This window comes from Plecotus auritus (assembly GCF_963455305.1).
Source record: "Plecotus auritus genome assembly, chromosome: 6".
In the NCBI taxonomy this organism is placed as follows: Eukaryota; Metazoa; Chordata; class Mammalia; order Chiroptera; family Vespertilionidae; genus Plecotus; species Plecotus auritus.
Window position 1 is genome coordinate 128,138,064 of NC_137773.1, and position 23,394 is coordinate 128,161,457.

At 42.1% G+C, this 23,394-nt stretch overlaps 2 protein-coding genes across 2 annotated transcripts in view; one reads left to right on the top strand and one right to left on the bottom strand.

Moving 5' to 3' along the window:
- The window catches only part of PTPRG (protein tyrosine phosphatase receptor type G), a 696,636-nt gene that overhangs the window by 484,550 nt on the left and 188,692 nt on the right, over nt 1-23,394 (bottom strand). The window lies entirely within an intron of this gene.
- LOC308250624 (alpha-endosulfine-like) lies at nt 3,351-6,903 on the top strand (the record flags this gene model as incomplete). The annotated part of the gene is made up of 2 exons (XM_080673309.1): nt 3,351-3,779; nt 6,870-6,903. The coding sequence occupies exons 1-2, from the start codon at nt 3,430-3,432 to the stop codon at nt 6,901-6,903; spliced, it is 384 nt and encodes a 127-aa protein (XP_080529435.1). The 5' UTR covers nt 3,351-3,429.

Genomic DNA, 23,394 nt, shown 5'->3' on the forward strand with positions numbered 1-23,394 from the left:
ATTTTACACCTGGTACCTAAAAGCCTGGATATTTAAGTGTTAAGGCTGAGAGTAAAAAAAAAAAAAAATTGACAAAGTAACAGAACTTAAGAGTGTTATCCTTTATGGGAGACTTTCTTCAGTTAACACATCACTTGATTACTTTTACCATGTTTCACATATCCAGAAACGTATCTTTGTTAATGCCCTCCCACTATGTCCCACAAAATATGCTCACCTCAAGTGACCCTTGACCCCCCCCCCCCCCCCAGTCTTGCCCCTGATTCCATGGTTTTGGCTACAAACAGTCCTTGGCTCTGTACCTCCCTTTTCCACTTGTGGCCAATCCTCTGATTACCCGACAGCATCACGCTTGGCGTCCTGGATTAATGCATGATTATTAGTCTCTCTGCAGCACTGTGAAAGCTTTCGAGTCCCGGAATTAACAAATGCTTCTTGGTATCCCCAGACTTAGAAAATGCAGTCACCTAATAGGTGCTTAATAAAGAGTGCTGAAATGAAAGAGGAAAAGATCGAGGTTAAAGCAACTTATTTCCCTGCTTGTGTTGTCCAATACAATAGTGGTGGCTATTGAGGATTAAACTAATTAAAATTAAATTTAATTTAAAATTCCGTTCCTCGGCCACACTAGCCATATTTCAAGTCTTCAAAGACCACTTGTGCCTAATGACTTCTATGATTGATAGCACAGGACAGGACATTTCCAACATCATAAAGAACTCGATTGGACAGCGCTAGTATGGCTCTTTACAAAATAAAGCTATAAAGTAAACACTTTATTACGTATTGACTAGAAGAAATGCTATTTCTGTGTTCCGCAGAGACATGTAATTCAATAAAATACATCAAATATTTATTTAGGACCTTCTCTGTATCTGTGGTACCAAGTTAGGCCCAGTAGAGATTCAAAGAGGAATGACACATACAGCTGGCCCCTCAAGAATCTCACAAACCAGGCCCTGCCTGGGTGGCTCGGGTGGTTGGAGCCTCGTCCCCAAAAGGTGGTGGATCTGATTCCCATTCAGGGCACATACCCAGGTTGTGGGTTCTATTCTCAGTCTGGCGCATGTGGCAGCCAATTAATGTTTCTCTCTCACATTGATGTTTCTATCTATCTATCTATCTATCTATCTATCTCTATCTCTATCTCTCCCTTCTCTCTAAAAGTCAATAAAGTAAAAAAATTAAAAAAGAATTTCACAAACCAGTATGCAAAGCAAAGCAGATGAGTCAATAGTTAGCTGAAAATCAGTGCAAAAATAATACTCAAGGGAAGTTATAGAGGCACACAATAATTCATTCAAGTTGGGGGGGGGAGGGTGGAGCAAAATTAAAAACATGGCAACATTTGGGCAAAGAAGGGGTTTTTGAAATACATCTTGAAGACAGGGGGGATTTTAACAGACAACAAGAGGCCATCCCAGGTTCACAATCTGTGTAAATTAGGATTCAACTGCAGGAGAAATCAGAGAAAGTTTTGGAATGACAAATGTTGTCGGTGCAGAAGTATGAAGTATAAGACAGAAAATGGAAAAAATATACGGTTAGATATCATAGCAACCGGAGAACATCAAGCACCTGCAGCCTCCAGTTCAAGGGGGGGAATTTCTTGTGTAGAAAATACAGAACGGTCCCAGGAAGGCCCAAGAGTAGAATACACCTTCCCAACTCACTGTTGAGGCTGAGGACGAGTCTGATCAAGAGAGACTAAGAGAAAACACACCCAAGCTGGTCCTTCCCATAACCATCCAGCGAAATCTGGGCTTTCTACTCACATTTGGCAAAGGGGCGACCACCTGAGTTGGCCTTAATCTGTTCAATAAAACTAAACTTAAAATTCCAATAATGATGGGAACTTGGGACCCCCCAAAATCATCTAACCTTGTAAGTAAGGAAGTCAACTTCATGGCCCTTATTCATCCAAGGAAACACTGGCAAAACACTTCTGGACTGGACAGCAGCTCCAGTCCCTTAACAAATAGTACCCCAAGTCACTCCCCATGACAAAGACAAAAATCGGGAGGTGCGGAGTTATCAGGCTAACCTCATACGGGTATGAGGACTCTCAACTCTCAGCCAGGACCTCAGGGTTTGCTTTACTTACAGATGAGCCACTTATTATGTGAAGCGTGCTGAACACCTGATAAGACAGTTTATCTTTTTATATCAACTAAATCATCAAAAGTAAGATTTTCTTTCAGAGGCAAACATTTCTTTTGTGACATTATATCAATACTATTAAAAAGATACCCCCATATTCAGCAAATAGGGCGTGTCATATTGTTTTGTGAGCTTTCCTATACTCTTGCAAATTTCAAATATTGAAAGACTTTTCTTTAAGGGCTAAAATGTCATGCACAATCACAAGCTGGTAAAAGCCATTAATTGGTGGTCAGGAGAAAGGATACCCAGGGAGCTGAGAACTATAGAAGGCACAGAAAGTGGCCCAACCTGCACCCGGAGGGAGAAGGGCCAGGTTGGACACAGTGATGTCCCTGGTCACCTAGGCATCCATTTCAATCTTGTTTTCAACAACCTTTTTAGGGTTGTGCTTTCATATAACCTCAGAAGCTGCTCAACAGCCACACGCAGACAGGAAGTGAGGCAGAGGCAAGAGCAGGCACGCGTCCTGCATTCTCGGCCGCCTGCATGCACAAATCCATTCATTTCTGCGTTGGTTATATACATGCTAATTATAAACCAATTTCAACTTTAAAGTCTCCCAAAAGAATGGTCACGACACGTTCAACCTTATAAGCAGAAACAAACAGAAACAGACTTGAGACCTGCATCAGTGTGAGCTGCCAGAATCTGCCTGCTCCCATGTCCTCGTGCAACGGTGCCAAGACCAACTCACATCGCTTATTTGAAAAGCCAGATTTTCAAGTGCCAGGAGGCCAAGTCCAAATGGGGTATTTATATCCCTACTAATTTCTGCCACAAATAAATAGCTGAAGCATGTAAATGAATAACTATGCAATCTGGTCCTGGGCACACTTTCCCAGTGTACTGGCCAGACCAGCGTGAGTGTCTCACATTATGGAGACCCTCAATCACCAGGCTCATTTAGACTTTGCCCTTGTGAATTAACTAGGGTTTAGAGCAAAATCTTCCTCCAGTAGCATGCTTTACTGTGTTCTGTGTGGTCAAGTTTGCAGAAGGATTGCAATCACTTAGCTGCTCTCGAAGCATGGGATAAATGAACAAGTTGATAGGTAGAAGTTTTGAAGTTTTTCACTCCTGAACCTTCTCCTCCTACACTATGAGCCCTCAACACATATACTTGCTAAGAAATGCATCTGGATTTTAACTGAGCAACCCCAGTGACAGGAGCCAAAGGAGCAGCGCAGGCTGCCCCCATTTCCCCTCCCCCTTCCCTTCTCCGTTGGACCTCCCGGGCCCCTTACACTCCACAGCCCCGGTCCCGCCATGTCTCAGAAACAAGAAGAGGAGAACCCTGCGGAGGAGACCGGCGAGGAGAAGCAGGACACGCAGGAGAAAGAAGGTATTCTCCCTGAGAGAGCTGAGGAGGCAAAGCTAAAGGCCAAATATCCAAGCCGAGCACAAAAGCCTGGAGGCTCCGACTTCCTCATGAAGAGACTCCAGAAAGGGCAAAAGTACTTTGACTCAGGAGACTACAACATGGCCAAAGCCAAGATGAAGAATAAGCAGCTGCCAAGTGCAGGACCAAACAAGAACCTGGTGACCGGTCACCACATCCCTACCCGACAGGATCTGCCCCAGAGAAAGTCCTCGCTCGTCACCAGCAAGCTTGCGCGGTAACCTGGGCCCCTCTTTTCCCCTTCCTCACCCACTGGACTTTTATATATCATAGGCAGGACTGGAATGGGCACCTAGTGAGAGAACTTCTCAGCTTGCTAGCCAGCAATGACTGTGAGTCAGCTGGGGGCTGCTGAGAAGGTATGTGTGTGTGCAAGAGGGGCTCTGAGTTCATTTCTTTGGTTAAATTGATATTCCCACACCCTCACTATAGCCCAGAAGTAGGAGACTAGGATTGAGTAATACTGCAAACTTTTTTTCTTCTGTACAAGAAACAGGGGAGACACGATTTCTTTTTCGGAAGAGAATATCTCAAAATTGATTAGGCTAAGCCTTGGGAATAATGTGGCAGGTTTTAACATCCAAGGCTAACCTGACATTATTGGGAAAGGTAGATTGAATGAGATCGTTTTTCTGTGCTTCTAAGTGTTTTGTCTTAGGCTGCGATTGCTTCATGTTTCCATTATGGCAGGTTTAGAGAATCCTGAAAAAAGAAAAACTGATTTGATTGCCTAAAACTACACTGCCCACTTAACCTCCCTTAGTCAGTGTCTCTTACAGTTTGCCCTGGCTCTTAATGTAAAGATTGGAAAACATTGTATAAAATGGGCACTCTCTCTAGCTCGCTCTTTCTCTCTTTCTCTCTTTCTTTCTCTTTCTCCCAGCATGTTGCTTTTGAAAGCATTGTGGGATAGCGGAAGGAGCACTGGTTTAGGAGTCAAGATATCTGGGTTTGGGTCTAGTTCTATGTAGAAGTGATACGTAACCTTGGTCAAGTCATTTAGACTCTCAGGATTTATTTTGTCATCTGTAAAATAGAGTTGAATATGGATAAAATTGATTCTGATCTTAGAATTCTGTAACTGCCAGTTGAAAAACTCTGCTATTCTTTGTAAAACTAATGAGGCAGGCCCATCCGTGATCTGCCTACACAGGGGAACCATTTGAAGACTACATGGGGAGAGAGGCAGTAGAGATTGGGGTGGGGGGGAGGGATGAATTCAGGCAAGAGGGCCTCATAAATATCATGGTGATAGGGTCAAGAAAACAATTCTAAGAAGCTAGCCATGGAAGCTCCTGCCTCTGCTCAAGCCACTTTCCTAGCCTGCAGTGTGCAACTCTGCTGCTAAAAAGGCTGCTCTGGCAGCTGCGCTGTGGGCCTGAGGAAACATGCTCAGTCTTGCACATATGGAGGCCCACATTTCTGATGTAATCGGATGCCAGGTGTATTGTTTAGGAAGAAAAGAAGAAAAGGGATACACTGAGCTAGCCTCTAGGGCTTAGTACTACAGCAGGGCTGGAGTAGCAGGTTCTTCGGAGATAATTCAAGTTGGAGAATGCTGGGGAAGGTGGTTAAGGAGAGAAAAGGAACACAGAAATCTCTGCCTTCCTAGAGCTCAGTAACCCGGCACCTGTTTGTTGAGAAGAAGCAGTGCTGATTCATGAATGTGTGGGGGAAAGGGGTTGCAGTTGGCCAGCATCTTCAGTCTAGTTATCACTAGCTTGGCCTGAATCTTACTGAATGCAACCTGCTAGTTATGATAGAGAGGATCAGGGTGAGAACTAACTGTTCAAGAGAGCAAGATTTTGTAATCCTCTCTTGCCCTCTCACTAATTCTGATAGGCCAAAATTTGGCCCAATGAGAATGTCTGATGAACTTGATGGGATGCATGTGTGGGGATGGGATGCGTATATACTTCTCTCCTGACCAGCCATTCACTTTTCAGGCTGTCATTCAGATTGGGTAGGAAAAAGTTGGTGAGGAAGGAATGGAGAGAGCAGGATCCCTGAATTCCTTGGCCCCCAGACTCCTCGACTGTCACTTGTAATTGTATATAATTATTGTGTTTCTTGCTCCATTTCCTCATACTGTCTTCCTAAATCTAAAATCCATGTGGGAAGGGGAAAATGCCGAACATCACTGTATAGTTTCCTCAACTGTCCCAGCCATGTTGTACATAGATATGTCATGTTATTATATATATATAAATATATATATAATTTCGCACGTTTAAAAAAAAAAAAGAAATGCATCTGCATGTTTTGATTTTAAAGTCGGCAAGCCGATATCTGATGTTTGAAATGTTGTCTTTGTCTATAAAAGCAATCCCTTTACAGTTGATCAATTCACTTATTTTCAGTCTATATATTATGGAGTTGTTTCTTTCATTTCTCCCATTTGTAATGGAGAAATAATCAAAGCTGAAAAGCCTTAAACTAAAGGGCATAGGAAGAAGAAACACCATATTCTTTGGTCTACCAGCCCAATTTTTGACAATCTCTTCTACAAAAATAAAAGTATCAGAACACAAGAATGAATACTGGAGAACTTTGGAAGTGTCAAAAGCCGAGTACAATGCAAATGTCCATCAATAAGAAATGTTCGAATAACTTACGGAGTACCTATACTGTGGAAGACACGCAGTTATTAAAATATCCTGGACCTGTATGTATTGACTCAGATGAATAGCTACACTATATTGTTAAAGGAATGACATTATCAAAAACAAAGTAGTTAAAAAAAGAATGCTACATAAGTGGTGTGTGTGTGTGTGTGTGTGTGCGCGCGCGTGTGTGCGCACGCACACATGTCTGTTTATGAACAAAGGTTAGAATAGTTGTTGCAGTTTTCATATCTGTTCAAACTACCCCCAACACTACCAATAGTTCAGGAAAGAAAAGAGAAAGCGGCCAGGGAAGGGAATATCATTTTAACATTGCTCCAAAGACAATTCTCTGAAATAGGAACACACTAAGCCAAGGTATAAAATACAAACTATATATGCATAATAATTACTTTTGGTACTAGATTTACATCTCATCTCCATAGTAATTAAAATTCAAAACAAAAATAAGAAAGGAAGCTAAAGGATTCAAATAATAGCCCTAAGCTTCTTAATGACCTTTACATGTAAGTTAACATATAGACCAAAGTCACATACATGTAAAGGTCAGCTCTTATGGTCAAAATGAAACTCAAAGAACTACCAGACTATGAAATTAAAAAAGACTTTCAACTTATGTAGAATGTAAAAAGAAAAAAAAGATAAAGCACTCAGGTTTCTACAGCCCCTTTTCTCTCTTTTAGGTGCCAGAGCAAACTTGAGCTGAACACAGAATAAGAGTTTTGGCACATTTTCTGGGCTCCACTCAACATTATGGAAATTAAAAGCTTCATTATGGTCTAATGTCAAAGTTTCATCATAATGCATCTTATTTCCTCCTTGTTCTGACTTTTTTAAAGGCACTGTGCAGTGTGAAAAGAGATGAGTCCACTTTTTTTCACTAAACTTGAATCCACCCCCACACGACCAACCTCGCCAGATATGAAACACAAACAAAGGAGAAATGGAGGAGGCCAAGGCAAGGGGTGAGCTCAGCTGTCCCAGAAACAAGGGCCAGAGGAAAACTGCCTAGTCTCGCTCCAATGGGAGGTCAAGGGGGAAGGGAGAAAATTCTGCCAAATAGTATTTTAAAGCTCAGGACAGAAGGTAGAAGGTAAAAAGAGCTGTCCACACACAAAAAAATATATATAAACTAGAGGCCCGGTGCACGAAATTCATGCACGGGGGAGGGGGTGTCCCTCAGCCCAGCCTGCACCCTCTCCAATCTGGGACATCCCTCTCACAATCCAGGACTGCTGGCTCCCAACTGCTCACCTGCCTCCCTTCCTGATTGCCCCTAACCGCTTCTGCCTGCCAGCCTGATCACCCCCTAACCACTCCCATGCCAGCCTGATTGCCCCTAACTGCCCTCCCCTGCAGGCCTGATCCCTCCCAACTGCCCTCCCCTGCTGGCCATCTTGTGGTGGCCATCTTGTGTCCACATGGGGGCAGGATCTTTGACCACATAGGGGCAGCCATCTTGATTGTTGGAGTGATGGTCAATTTGGATATTACTTTTATTAGATAGGCTAGAGGCCTGGTGCACGGGTGGGGGCCGGCTGTTTGCCCTGAAGGGTGTCCCAGATCAGGGTGGGGGTTCCCTTGGGGCATGGGGCTGCCTGAGCGAGGGGCCTGTGGTGGTTTGCAGGCTGGCCACGCCCCCTGGCAACCCAAGTGGAGGCCATGGGATCTGGGATTTATTTATCTTCTATAATTGAAACTTTGTAGCCTTGAGCGGAGGCCAGGGCCGGCCAGGGTGTGCAGGAAGCTTGGCTTCCTCCATTGCCGGGGAAACCCAAGCCTCCTGCTTGCTCCGTGGCCGCAGCCATTTTTGTTGGGATTTATTTATCTTTTATAATTGAAACTTTGTACCCTTGAGCAGAGGCCTGGGCCAGCCAGGGTGTGCAGGAAGCTTGGCTTCCTCCATTGCCGGGGAAACCCAAGCCTCCTGCTTGCTCTGTGGCCGCAGCCATCTTGGTTGGGTTTAATTTTCATACTCACTCCTGATTGGCTGATGGGCGTGGCTTGTGGGTGTAGCTGATGTACGGTCAATTTGCATATTACTCTTTTATTAGATAGGATTGCCTCGCAGATACGAGACAGATAAAAAAAAAGCATCCTTTCTGAGCCAAACTTAAAAAAGCAACTTTTGATTGGATTAACATATGAATTAGAGTTAATATTAAGAGTTTTTAAGTTATAAGTCTAGGTAAAATTCTAACCGGCAGAAATGCAATTTCCATTTTTTCAAAAAAAGATCTCAAATCACAGCTCGTTTTAAATTTTTTGTGAAGACATTTCCACAGAAATTAGAGACCATCTGAATGAAACAAAATTAAATTCAGAAGGAAAAGTATATGTGAAGTTCAGAAAATCATTCAAAGAATGACAAATTCCATACAAGCCCATTTGTTACAACAAATAGTAAAAAAATAAAAACACTTAAAATTATCCACTTGCAATAAGGAACCTTTTACAATTGCCTAAATAAACATGTTACTTAAAACACCGTGGACAACCTTACTGTCAAATACATCTACACTATTATTATGTACTGTTACTACCTATTATTATATGTCTTGCATGCTCTATAGCAGTGATTTCCAACCAAGAGTGATTTTCCCTGCCTCCCTAAGGAAACACATGGCACTGTCTGGTTGTCCTGATTGGTGGATGTGTCACTCTTTCTAGTCAGAAAGAACAAAAGGACAGTGAGAAAACCATCCACCATCTTTTTTTCTCTCTCTCTCCTAACAGTGGTGATTGTAAGCCACCCCACCATTCTTTTGACATTGTTTCTGTAAATGTTGACTCTGACTAATATGTAGCTTGTATATCAACAGCATGTTTGTATAAGGATCCTAGGGCCTAACTTCAGAAGATACAGACTTTGACCTTCAGTCATCCCAGCTCTAGGAGAATTGCTGACCTTCAACCATAGAACCAGGATGACGAAAACTTGGATGACTCACTCTAGACCATTACTTGACCATTTTTGAGGTCCTTATCAGAATGGACTGTATTGGCCTGCCTGGCACGTAGAGAACTTTTCAACCCCTTCCACTTGATCTCTTTGTTCTACTTTCCCTCTCCCTCCTTATAAAAACCTCTGTCTGCACTGTGATGTTAAGATGGGCTTTGCATCAAGAGTCCCCCATCTTCTCAGGTGACTGGCACTTGAATGAACCTCCTTCCTTTTTCACCAGCAACTACCTCAGGAGTTTGAGTTTCGTGGCAGCAGGCAGCAGAACCTTGATTTCAGTTATAACTCCATACTCTCCAAGCCCAGGTCATTCCTTTTCTCTCTAAAAACTTAATTTCCAACCTTAACCTTTTTAAGTACCTTCACTGCTGAAGCCCAAGCATGTGTAGTCTGGCTTGACTAAAATCTTCTTTATTGTGGCAAATTGTTCTTGGTGGGTTTCTTCCTTTCATCCAACCATTTGTTGGTGACAATTATATCATGCCCAAATACAATATGATGTAAAACCATCCCATACTTCTTTAGGAAGATATTCTACAAAACAAATGTCCATAAATTTAAATGTAGTCACTTCTAGTAAATATGTTCATTTATGGTAACTTAAATACATATTTTTATCACATTAAACTAAATGGCATTCGTTACATCTCCCAAGGAATTCTTTCATATGCAAATTCTCCATGTCTAATAAGTGAGGAAGAGGAAACTATTTCTGATGTACGCTGGCAGGGCTTTCCCTTTTAATGAAGCATATCTCTACATTTTACTTCATCGTTGACATGTGAATCTTGTGAAACTCATCGTTTCAGAGTGAAATTTCCCTATACCTATACTCTGCAACACCAGCAGAGAACTCCCAAGGCTGTTAGAAAAGAATGATGACAGAAGACAACAGAACCACTCTCCTACCCACGCGCCCACACACTCCTCCCTTTCCTCTTTTCTTTTCCCCTCCCTCCCTAATGCAGTGTGTGAGAGCACAGAGAAGGTGAGATGTCCAATTCGATATTAAGAGTGAAATGTTAAAGGCTCTAAAAGTCCCGCAGTAAAGAAATCTGCATTACTGTGTTTATCTCAGCAATTGCCAGTTTTCCCTGGCCACAGGATCTACTGCCATAAAAAGCCTCTTCACATCCTATTTGTTCTGACTTTTTAAAAGGCACTTTTTAAAAGGTGTTCCAGGTCGACTTTGGGACAACGTTCTCTAAGCAACCACCTTTTACATAGCCCCCCGCCAAGGACTTCTTACACTGAGACTCGGTAGAGTTGAACACAGAAATAATCAATTCTGGATAGATCATGCTGTTTCTGTTCATAAAACTGTACTCCCAGAGGCTAACATCGAGAAATCAGTAAAATTACTTAAATCTTTAAGTAACTAACAGTTAAAATGGCTGCAAAAGCCTCCCAATGTCTAAAATTAGTCCCTGCAGTAAATGCCCCTTAAAAAAAAGGACAGACATCACACCTGTGAGTTACAGGGATATAACTCACAATTCCTTGTGATAAACAATGGAAGGGCTAGTGCTTTTCTGATGAATAAATAACTCTCTATCAAATTCTAGAATCACAAATATGGATTCTAACAACCGTACTCATGAATAGTATTTTACAGACAAAAATCTGAAATCAATTGATATATTAATTGTTATATTTCCTGTCCTCTGCATGCATAAATCTATTCAGTTCTGTGATGAGAAATCAAGTATCAAGTATTTATCTGAACTTGTATTTCAAGAATTCTGCAACCCACTGTAGTGCCTTTAGACCCCAAAAGCATATATTTTCCACCTTTTCTATTACAACTGTACCTAATTTATTAATTACCTAAAACATCTAAATGCCAAGCAATTAATATGAAAGAATACTTTAAAAGCTCTTAATATGCTGTGAAACATCTTCTACAAAGGGCAGCACTTAGTTGGAGCTACCTTGAGACAAATGACTTAAATGAGAATCTATGTATTTTGGAGTTGTCTACAAGAGGAAAATTAGGAAAAAGTGTTTCCTACAGTGAAATCATTATATATTTGAATGAGTAAATAAAATAAAGTAAATGAGCCTGGTGTAACCTTTATACCAATAAAATAAAACGTATTAAAAAATGGAATGTGGCAATCCTCCTCTTCTAAGTAACATATTTTAATAATGAATGTGTTTTATACTAAGCACTTTTAATTAGGAAAGCCTATTTTAATGGAATGGTGTTAAATCATTTGTGATAGGAACATACTTCTTTTTGTAATGCAGTCTGTATTTCTACCAGAGAGATTTGAAATCCCAAATCTACTTTCATATACAGATGGAGATCAGCAAAATGTGGTATCAACCAGAGATGTCAGACTTAAACTCTAAGGAAAAAAACTAAATAGTCTCTTGTCAACAGCAATGACTAAAGAAAGTCCTTTGGAATTAGTTTGAAATGGAAAAAAAAAAAAAAAAAAAAGATGCTACAATAATTCCAACATCGCTTCGGGGGGAAAGTGGGTCTCACATGACCTTCACCATCAAGAGGTCTCTGCATTGGAGCTCCAAAACGAAAGGGACCAAGGGAACTGGAATAACAAACATCAGAAGACTTTAAGTAGATGTGTCAATACTTTGGTAAGATTTTATCATTCCGATTTCAAAGAGTATTTCTGAGCCAGGCTTTTCAAACTCTCAGTAGACCTACAATAGGTGTGTCAGGATAAATATATTAGATCTTGGCATATTTAACCTTCAAAGTCACTGGCTATCAAGGATAAAGAGGAGACCTAACCGGTTTGGCTCAGTGGATAGAGCGTCGGCCTGCGGACTGAAAGGTCCCAGGTTCGATTCCGGTCAAGGGCATGTACCTTGGTTGCGGGCACATCCCCAGTAGGAGGTGTGCAGGAGGCAGCTGATCAATGTTTCTCTCTCATCGATGTTTCTAACTCTCTATCCCTCTCCCTTCCTCTCTGTAAAAAAGCAATAAAATATATATATATTTAAAAAAAAAGATAAAGAGGAAAATTGTCTACTGGGGGTAGGGCCCACATGAACTTGTCTTTACATCTACGCTAGTCCAAGAGGTCTTGGGACAGAGCAAGCACAGAATAACCGCCTGCTCTCCAGAGATAAGAGCATGCGTGAATACACACGCATTTACACCCCCACACAATGTTATTTTGGTTTAATCCCTGCGCAGAAAGAAGTGAAACCTGTGACCATTATTACAACATTCACATAACTCATATCAAATATTAAGCTGCTAACACTTGACAGAAAGCTGGATCATGATGACCTGTCAGTCACCATCCACAGCTCTATTTTCTTTCCCACTCCCTTTGTTTAAAATGACCACGTAAGAAAGAGTGCTGTGCTCTGCCCAGCTTTCAAGTGACTTGTCAGGGTTCACACCAGGTAACTGGATTTTCTATGGTGCTACAGTGCCTTGATCCACCATTCTAGAGAGTCCTTCATGGTTAGCAACACTAAGACAAATATTATTTCACTAGAGGCCCGGTGCACGAAATTCGTGCATGGGGGTGTGTGTCCCTCAGCCCAGCTTGCACCCTCTCCAATCTGGGACCCCTCGAGGGATGTCCGACTGCCTGTTTATGCCCGATTCTGGTAAGATCAAGCCTAACCAGACAGTCGGAAATCTCTCTCACAATCCAGGACTGCTGGCTCCCAAATGCTCGCCTGCCTGCCTTCCTGATTGCCCCTAACCACTTCTGCCTGCCAGCCTGATCACCCCCTAACCACTCCCCTGCCAGACTGATTGATGCCTAACTGATCCCCTGCCAGCCTGATTTCCCCTAACTGCCCTCCCCTGAAGGCCTGGTCACCCCTAAATGCCCTCCCCTGCAGGCCTGGTCACCCCCAACTGCCCTCCCTCCCCTGTAGGCCTGGTCCCCCCAACTGCCTTGCCCTTCAGTCCTGGTCCCCCACAACTGCTCTCCCCTGCAGGCCTGGGTCCCCCCCAACTGCCCTTCCCTGCAGGCCTGGTCGCCCCCAACTTCACTCCTCTGCTAGCCTGGTCACCCCTAACTGCCCTCCCTAGCAGGCCTGGTCCTCCCAACTGCCCTCCCCTGCTGGCCTGATCACCCACAACTGCCCTCCCTTGCAGGCCTGGTCTCTTGCAACTGCCCTCCCCTGCTGGCCATCTTGTGGTGGTCACCTTGTGTCCACATAGGGGCAGCCATCTTTGACCACATGGGGGCAGCCATCTTGTGTGTGTTGGAGTGATGGTCAATTTGCATATTACTCTTTTATTAGATAGGATAGCAGCCTCTTAGATCAAAGGGTGGACATGTGGAGTAGCCAGCAGGGACCTCAAAAATAAAACTATAATAAAAGCAACCTCGCCACCTCTTTCTTGGCTCATGCATCACCTTCACACAACCTGAGAGGTAGGCTGTTCACCACAACCAGAGATTCTATGATTTCATGCACAGACACCTGGAATGGGCACGTAGCCACGCTGCCCATTTCTCCTCTCCAATCTCCAAAGAGAGCTGAACACCATGCCACTCACTTGACTCTGTAATACCTGCGCCACCCTGTGCACGACCACCTGCTGTGTTCATGCCACAGGATGCTTGCTCAATTAAGAATTTGGATCCATCACCGCTAGAAAGGTGGGACTCTCACGGCATCATGGTGACAGAGTGCCAAAGCAATGAACTCTACTGAGCCGCTGGCACTGGGTTTTCTCAGCCTTGATACTACTGACATTTTGGGTCAGATAATTCTTTTTTTTTTTTACATATGTATATTTTATTGATTTTTTACAGAGAGGAAGGAAGTGGGATAGAGAGTTAGAAACATTGATGAGAGAGAAACATCAATCAGCTGCCTCCTGCACACCCCCTACTGGGGATGTGCCCACAACCAAGGTACATGCCCTTGACCAGAATTGAACCTGGGACCCTTGAGTCTGCAGGCCGACACTCTATCCACTAAGCCAAACCGGTCAGGGCAATTCTTTACTGGGAATACTGTTCTGTGTATTGTAAGAGGTTGCATCCTGGGCCAATCGAGGTTCTAGAATAAGACCAACTAAAATTAGCAGAGTGATTTTAGGTTCAGTTCATCATTTAATCTTTCCAAGTTCCATCATCTCCTCTTTTCCCTATGATTGGAAGGCCTGCCCCCACTCCATAGGGCTCAGTCTTGCATTAGATCCAGGTCTCTCCTCAAATATCATCTCATCAGAGAGGCCTTTTCTGCTCCTACTCACACCCCAAAATAGTACCTCACTCGGCTTCATCCCTCTGGATTGCCTTACCGTATTTTCCTTTTCCCATAAGCTTTAACCCAGTGAGATTTCATATTATTTTGTGCATGCTTCACTTTGGGTCTCCACCAGGTAGGAGGGGAATTTTGTTTCTTGTGCTCTCTTTTTGTAGCCCCGGTGTCTAGAACTGAGCCCAGCTCATGACCAGTGTTTGGTAAATACTCTTTCAGTGAATGATCAATGAACTGAAGACTGGAGAGAGGCACACGCACACGCACATGCACACGCACACGCACACGCGCACACACACCTCACTCCTCTAAGTCCCCGATTTACATAGCCAAAGATACAGAACCTTGGCCAGAATGTTGCTCAGTAGCTAGCGCAGCACAACTTCTGGAACCACCACAGGGAAGAGGGGCCTCCATGGGGTCTCCCTGGATTTGAGGAGCTAATACACCTGGAGCACACGCAAGTTTTTCCCCGAAGATCTCACATCTGCACCGCAGGCTCGCCACTTGGAAAACTGTTTGCAAATATCTGGTTGTCTCCCTTCTACACTTAGCTCCCGTGGCTTGGAGAGCACAGCACACAGACAGGTGTCAACACTCAAGAGAGGTTTCTAACTGGGGAGCCACTTCCCCACAAGGAAGGTTTCCCTTCCGACAAAAGCAGCCTCGCTCAGAGGGCGAGTGTGCAGGGCAGTTAAGACAGACAAAGCCCTGAGCCCAGACAGAGTCTCAGTGCTCAGAAAAGGTTACCTGCTGACTTCCCTGAAGCGTCTAAGGCCTCTGAACAGCACTGGATAATGGAGATAAAGCGCTACTGCGGGAATGCGAAGTTCTATGCTGTATGAAAGGGTGGCCATTAGCCATCTGCGGCTACAAAAACTTAAAATCTGGCTAATGTAATTTTTATTTAATTTTAATTATTTCAATGTCAATAGCCACGTATGACCAGTGGCGACAGAACAGGACAGTGCAACCCCGAGTACTCTAAAGAACCCCAAATTCATGAAGCTTTCCTATTTTATTTGCAACTGTGTCAGGCTTCTGAAATTAAATTTTCATTTCAAACGTAATTTCTTTCCTATAACTTCTTGTATTATTATTAAGCCATGAGGTTACTTAGCTTTTAATACCTGAAAAAGATAACAAGGCTGCAGGCACCATGGGCTACTTACCCAAATGCCATTCCCCTGCTACTTCGGGGTAAATCCTGATCGATCCAAGCCCATCATGCTAATCCCATTTCTCTTGCCAGTGACTGGATTAATCATGAACAGGAGATCCAGCTCTGACCAATGACACAGAAGGGTTGATTGGCCCGAGGTAGGGTCCTTTGAGTAACATTTTCCTTGTTCTTAAATAGAGATACAAGAAAGGGAAGGGATACGTTCTATTCTTTCTCTGGGCATTATACGTCAGCACTGACTTCTGGAACTGCTGAAATATGAAAGCCACAGGAAAGTGGTGCTCAGATCCAGCCTCCTGAGTAAGGATGGTAACGTAGAAACAGGAATGTTCCTTAAAGCGGGCAGAGGCGCAAAGGTGCTGCCTGGAGGGCCCTGCCTCTGGACACCTCTGCAAAAGGATAAACTGCCCTCATGCTTAAGCGAGGAGGTCTCTTCCAGAGACAAAACATGGTAACTGACACAAAAACCAGTCCTCATACTCAAACAAGCTCCTGGAAATGACTTCGGTGTGAATTTGGTGGGGGGGGTGGGGGGGGGACAAGGGGGGCGGGGAATCCTGGTATTACTGTCAACCAGGAGTATTGTTATCACAAAGGGACGTAAGCCTTGAGTCCTTCCTTCTGGCACAGCAGGTACTTGGTCCAAGTGGCCCCGAGTGTTGAAACTTCCTTTTCACACCCCAGTGGATGGTGAGAGAAAGGGCAATCTTAACCCAGAAGAAAATGTTGTAAGATAGCGCATTAGGAGGTGGTGTAAAAATATAAAAGCCACAGGGCCTTCAAAGGTGTCAAAATCACTCCCCAACAGGAGAGTGTGGACTCTGTAGTTCACAGCTGCGAGGAGAAAATACCTCCCATTATCACAGCGAGCCCCAGAAGCAGAAACCCACTGGAAGCGGCTCCTCGCATTTTTGCAGACGGCCTAGTGCAGGTTCATATTTCATCTTCCTGCTAAAATGTCTCAGGCGCCCAATCAATACCAAATGCAGTAATGGCGTGCACACCCTGCCGAAGGAAGAACACAGGCCTCACACTTGGAACGAGGGGGAAGGGTGGGACAGAGAAAAACGGATTCCAGGAGGGAAAGAGGCCAACAATAATTGGGGCAGAGCAACGAAATGATACCTTTGGGAGCAGCAAATCTCCATGCAACTTCAAGAAGGAGCTTGTTTTCCTCCCAGACAATGGCCTCCAAACTGGAAGAATGTGGATCAGCAAAAACAGAAAATCTGGACCAAGTGGCTTCCCAGGCCCAAGGATGATCTCAAGGTCAACTAAACCCACCAAGTGGGCCACAGAGCACAGGACATGACCTACAATACTGCCACAGCCTGCCCTTGTACTCTGCAAAATCCCCTCCATTGTGATAAGCAGAGATAATGTTTAAAACATTTAACAAGTCAGATGCAATAACCACTAACAGTGGATGGTGGCAGATGAGTTAGAGGCCACTGTTCCATCCTGGGGAGGTCCCAAAGTGGGAGTAGCCAGGGAGGCAAGGTGAGGAAAGTCAGGGATTTGGGCCAGTGTCTACTTTGATGATTTGTAATAATCTATACGGCTGTCACAGAGACAGGACACATAATGAGCTATACTTTTTAAAATTAGAACACAGAATAATTTCCTTAATTCTTAAGCCGTTCAAGGAAGCACTGTGCCCTTTGTATAGGATAACTGTACCGCATGGAAGAAGCCTTTCAATTCTTCTGAGGTGGTGATCACACCTCCAAGAGATGAAGACTTATTTTTCCACACTGGAACGCTGCTGTACAAATGCGGAGCTAACTTTTTTCCTTTAAACTGACTCGGTTTTTATAAAATCTTAAACATATAATTAATAAGAAGCTTAACACACTAAAATAGAAATTTAGCATGACTGCCAGATATGAAAGTTATCAAGAAACAATGAAACCATAAGATCAAATTCTCCATCAATGAATGAATACTCTATCAGCTAAAGTCTCTGGGCAAGATGCACTGTATTTACCCATTAAAAGAGATACTGGCAAGTGACAGAGTATTACAGACCTATTAGCACCAAATTCGGAGTTTCTCCTTAATAAATATCTGAGCAAGAAATGACTTTATTATGTTAAAGTCAAGTCCTTAAATAGGAGTAGTCGTTTTTTTATATGACATAAAATCATATTCAATACTACATTTGGGGAAAACATTAGTTATTATACACTATAGTATTATTAGTGAAAAGAAAAATTACTAGAAAGCATCTAATAAAGTTTCTACAGTGGCTAGAAAGAATCTCTAAAGAAGGCAAAGTTCTACATTATGTATGTACCGCTGCTTTGTTTTTTGACCTAAACAAGGTCCTAGTTGCAAAAGGTTTTAGTAGCAAAAGAGACGACCAAGAAGACAGCTACCCTTAGTGCTGCTGACCTCAAATAGAGCCCTGGGAGATTACCAGCTGGGAGATGGAGATGGGGTTAATTTCAGATCACTTGAAGCACTGATGACTAATATCTCCTCTCTACACTGTCCCCTGACCTAAGAACACTCAAGGTGAACTGACCACAAGGGGACCATATGAGACATAAACTTTTGTTCAGGTAAAAGATTACACTTAACCTTGTGAACTGAGTTCCCCTCTACATTTAAACAGAGAGGAAATTCAATGTTTATATACGTATTAGACACTTATTCCTGCTTTGTACTCCCATTACTAAAACTTCACAGTCCAGAGACACAGCTCTCCCTTACCTTGCATTGCTACCAAGCTCATCCCATCAAGAGAAGAGACAGGATAAGCAATAAGAGTCCATATTCAACTTAATATTTTCAACAAAGGAAAGGCCAATAAAGTGTTACTGAACATAATACATACCAATGATATTGTATTTGCCAAAACAAAAAAAAATTCCACATAACAGCTTAACAATAACCAAAGGGAAAGATAGAATGTTCCCATTTCATACAGTCAGAGAGTGGGTTTTATGAACCAAGTCAGATATAACAAATGAGTACATTTTGTTAGGTTAGAAAGGAAGATGAATAGCCTCTAAGTAAATCAAAAAGCACATGCAAATCATGCTCTCCAATTGTCAGGAATGTATGAGGCTGGGTGTATTTTCCTTTTAAACCTTTAAATTAATCATGCCCCTCCACTAACCCACACTCCCTCCACCCCTGCACCCAAGAAGATAGCTTCAAAGCAGAGAGAATCATCCTTCAAAATTTATGACCAAGGGGAAAAAATATTTCAGTTCTATCACAAATATGAAAAATATATACTCATAGATATGTCTGTATGCCTTCTGTAGACCCACTAAATTTATAGGTTACTGAATATTAGGATTTACGTTATATCAAAGCAAATATTGACCTCATCTCTGCCTAGGTCCCTGTTTACCGACTGCTTTGTTCAATAAATCGTTGTGTTCATTTTCAAACTTAGTCAATAGCAGTTCATTAACTTCTGCATGGTTCATATCAGCATTTTATCAAATTTGAAATGCCAGGGAAAATGTTTTACCTAAAATAGTTTAGATACAGCCAATTACAGAAACAAAAAGGCTTTTGCTTTCCTTCTGGCTTTCTCTTCCCTCAAAATGGTTACAAAGAAAACTGCATGAATTGTACACAATTCAGCCATCTATTCAAAACTAAACAAAAAAAATATTTTAGAAAATATTGTTAAGGTACTGGCATAAGAAATTGAAATATTGTCGATATAATTCTATCTGATATTAAAATATTTTGGAAATATAAGGCAGTATCTCTCATTTCTCAATGAGAAACACAATGAACATTTGTGTAGAGATTCCAGACTTCTAATCTCTCTTCATTAATGGGACCTTCTTACCCCTATTATTTTATTATATCTACAGCTCAGCCTGTTTCACTTTGGTAGATATTTAGTAAGCATTCCATTATAAGGATGCACTGTATTTACCCAAGTACCTAGTGCTGGTTATTTAGGCTGTTGTCTACAAGACCACCTTGGGGCTATGCACAAGAGTTTCTGAAAGACAGAATCCTAGAAGCAGAAATATTGGATCAAAGACAATCGATATTTAACATTTTCTCAGATATTGGAAAGGAGTCCTCCAAAAAGACTCCATCAATAAAGACGATGTGGTACAGATACAATGAAATATTACTCAGCCATAAAAAAAGGAATGAAATCTTGCCACTTGCGACAACATGGATGGCCCTCTAGGGTATTGACAAATACCATATGATTTGGCTTATATACAGAATCTAAGAAACATAATAAATAAACAAAACAGAAAACAAACCCATAAACTGATGGTTGACAGATGGGGGTTGGTGGGGGGAGATGGGTGAAAAAGGTGAAGGGGATTAAGAAGTATGAAGGGCCAGTCATAAAATGAGTTATGGCGATGTCAGGTACCGCATAGGGAATACGGTCAACAATGTCCTAATAACTATGAATGGTGCCAGGTGGGTACTGGGCTTATCATGGGGCTCACTTCATAAGGTATATAAATGTCTAATCACTGAGCCGAATACCTAAAACTATTATAATGTTGTACATCAACTATAATTTAAAAATAATTTTTTAAAAAATCAAAAAGTCTCCATCAACTCACTACCATCAGAGCCAATTTTAAATCCTACCTCTTAGGCTTCCATTTACCCAAGTTTTAAATGTCCCATCATAGCAACAACTGAAATTGTTATCACCGATATCCATTACTTGATATCAACCCAGCGTTGAATACTATTCAGTCTTCCTTCCTAATATGTTTTCTCAAAGGTCTCAAGGGCCCTAAGAAATTTACTGCTGTACTCCTAGAACACACAATGGCATCCATTACCATCACAAACACTTGTGAAACCATCTCCAAGTTTGAGAAGATGCCAAAAAACTTTAGAACTCAGGCAGCCAGGATTAAAATAAAAGTTTTAAAAGAAAAAAGACATCTCTAAGATGTACAAATAATTTCTTTCAAACAGTGCACGGAAAGGAAAACAGATTCAGCCAAGTACTGAATAATGCTCACAGTACCCTAAGCATATGGCAACACATTTTTCTCTTTTATACATAAAGTCCTGATTCGTGTGTGACCATATGTGTTTTTTCTCACCCTATCTATCCTTGTAATCACCGATCAAGTGTAAAGAAAAAGAGTACCTACAGGAAAAAACAGTTGTTCCACAATACGTCCTCTACCCGAGGCCCTCCTATTCCAAAACATTTAAGTAACAATAGAGTATGCAAAGATTAATTACACACAAAGGTTCTGCGCAAAGAACATAAAGTTTAAAGGGTGTAAAATATATGAATAAAACATTACGCCACATCTTAATAGGACCAAGTCCAAATATTTTTTATCTGTATAAGTCCCACCACCATTCTTCACTCACTCATTTTAAATTGAGAGCAATGCCACCTCCTGTCAACCTTGGTATCATTCTAGGGCTAGGCAATACGTTCTGCTTTCTCTTCCGTGTACTAGTGGTAATGAATTCCCCTGGGCTCCTTCCTTTAATCTTTCAAATCCTTGACAAACAAACACATCATTTTTCATCCTACCTTCTTCCTCACTGACCATTCCCGAAGCCTACAACCAATGGTTTCACTCAAACATAAAACCAACTTTGTTCACTTCCACCATGAAACCCTTAACGACTCCCTATCATCCTCAGAAAGATGTTCTAGGACACAAGCAGGATCCTGTCAGGACCCTTAATGGTCCAACTCCAATACTCTTTATTATTCTCCTAACTCTCTCCACCCTCCCAAATGCCCTTAGACCCACTGAGCTGCTCCCAGGTCCCTGGTCACTGCCAGATCATTTCATGCCACAAGGCCTCCCAGACCTGTCCATCTTTAGGGTCTGAGATCTGGCAGTAGCAATTCTGAGGAGCTTCTCCGGCCCCTCCCATTATAGCACAACACCTGGCATACAGTAAGCAATTAATAACTATGTTGGATGAATAAGTAAATAACTACTGTTAATAAACTGTAAATAGGCTAATAGGGAACTATAGAGTCAAGATAAAATTTAATTGTAAAAAATAAAGGGGAGACTAATGAGCTGGGGAGAGAAAGGCCAAGCTAAGCATGAAGGCGGGGTACCTTTAAACTGGGGCTTGGGAAGATGAATCTCAAGGCTGATTCATCCCAACCACGTGGTTCCATCAGATCAGAAGGTCTCTGTTGCAAAGGAAATGTCTCTGGGCATAGGAGAGGGGCAAATAATACAATATTAACAATAAACTTAGAGGTTCTACAGTGCCTTCCATGGTTCTAACGACAAAAGCAGGCTTCTGCAGGCATGTATATTTTGCTTTACCCTGTATAAACATTATTAAAAATAGGCATCGCCCTAACCGGTTTGGCTCAGTGGATAGAGCATCGGCCTGCGGACTGAAGGGTCCTGGGTTCGATTCTGGTCAAGGGCATGTACCTTGGTTGCGGGCACATCCCCACTGGGGAGTGTGCAGGAGGCAGCTGATCGATGTTTCTCTCTCATCGATGTTTCTAACTCTCTATCCCCTCTCCTTTCCTTTCTGAAAAAAAAAAATCAAAAATAGGCATGGAAATGTTATTTTAGGAACTTAATTATATCTTAAGTTCACCAGAGGAGCTCATTACTTAAAAGGATCCAACGGTGAAACCTTTTGTAAATCACCCACTAATTTATCTGAATTTCATGGCAGGATCCCCTCAGTGAGTTCCTAAGAACAGACTCTGGCATGAATCCATTTATCCATCCGTCCACTCATCCACTTGAAAAATATGCATCAAATATGCACAAAATGAAATATGCTGGCACACAGTAGGAAAAAAAAATTATAAGCTATACCAATCCTTGTCCCCAAGGATTCCACATTTAACTGGGGAAATAAGACATACACCTACCCACACACACAACACAGGTGTGTGTTATAAAGCCAGATGCTTATATGAATAGGGTAGTGCTGTGACATATAGTTAAGAGCCAACTGAGTAAATACCTATTCCACTCCAGAATAGAGGCTAAGAATTATACCAGGTGATTACATACATCACCTCTACTCTTCAAAGCCAGGCTGCAAGGTTTGTCCTTTTATCTCCATTCTACAGCTGGGCAAGTCATCAAACCCCGGGACAATGAGAAAGGACCTTGCATATATCTCCTCCCACAATTTCCTGGCCACAGCATGAATGCCTCCTAGAATAATCGTACTTGACCTTCACCCAGCGTAACACCAGGTGCTTCTTATAAGACATTTTGGTCATTGCATGTCTCAGTTTTGTATTCCTCTAACCATGAGAAACGTTACCCTTGTTTTGAATCATGAAGTCTTTCTACACAGAAGGAACAAGAGATAGAACCTGCAGAGCACCAAATTGGATACGTAAAAAAGGGGTGGGAGGAGAAACCACTGCCTGTTTTTCTCCCAAGTCTTTGAGGGAGAGGAGAGAGAACAGAGAGTTTTATGAAAATGCTTCAAATTTCCACTTGAACTTGGTCCAGATTTGTTTCTCATTTCCCTTTCCAACAATGATGACCTACCTAACATGTGTTCGTTTTTGTGTAATAATTACAGAAGTTCTGGGCAAACTCCAAAATTCATATGCTGTCATCACCTCAAGTAACACAGAAAAGTATCTGTATGTTAGTTGAGTAAAATTAATAGGAAAGAAACTGGTTTAATATTTCCATTAAGATACTCTTACTTGAACTATTCCCCCTGCCCCCGCTTTTTTTAGTGTAATTCTTCATAAAATACATAAAAAAGGTCATTCCCCTTCTTTCCCTATCTTGGTATAAAGAAAATAAATCCAAAAACATAAAGCCATCTTGAAATTACATTGCTATTATTATCAGTTAACAATAATAATATCTTACATTTCTGTTCTGCTTCATGTCTCTGATGC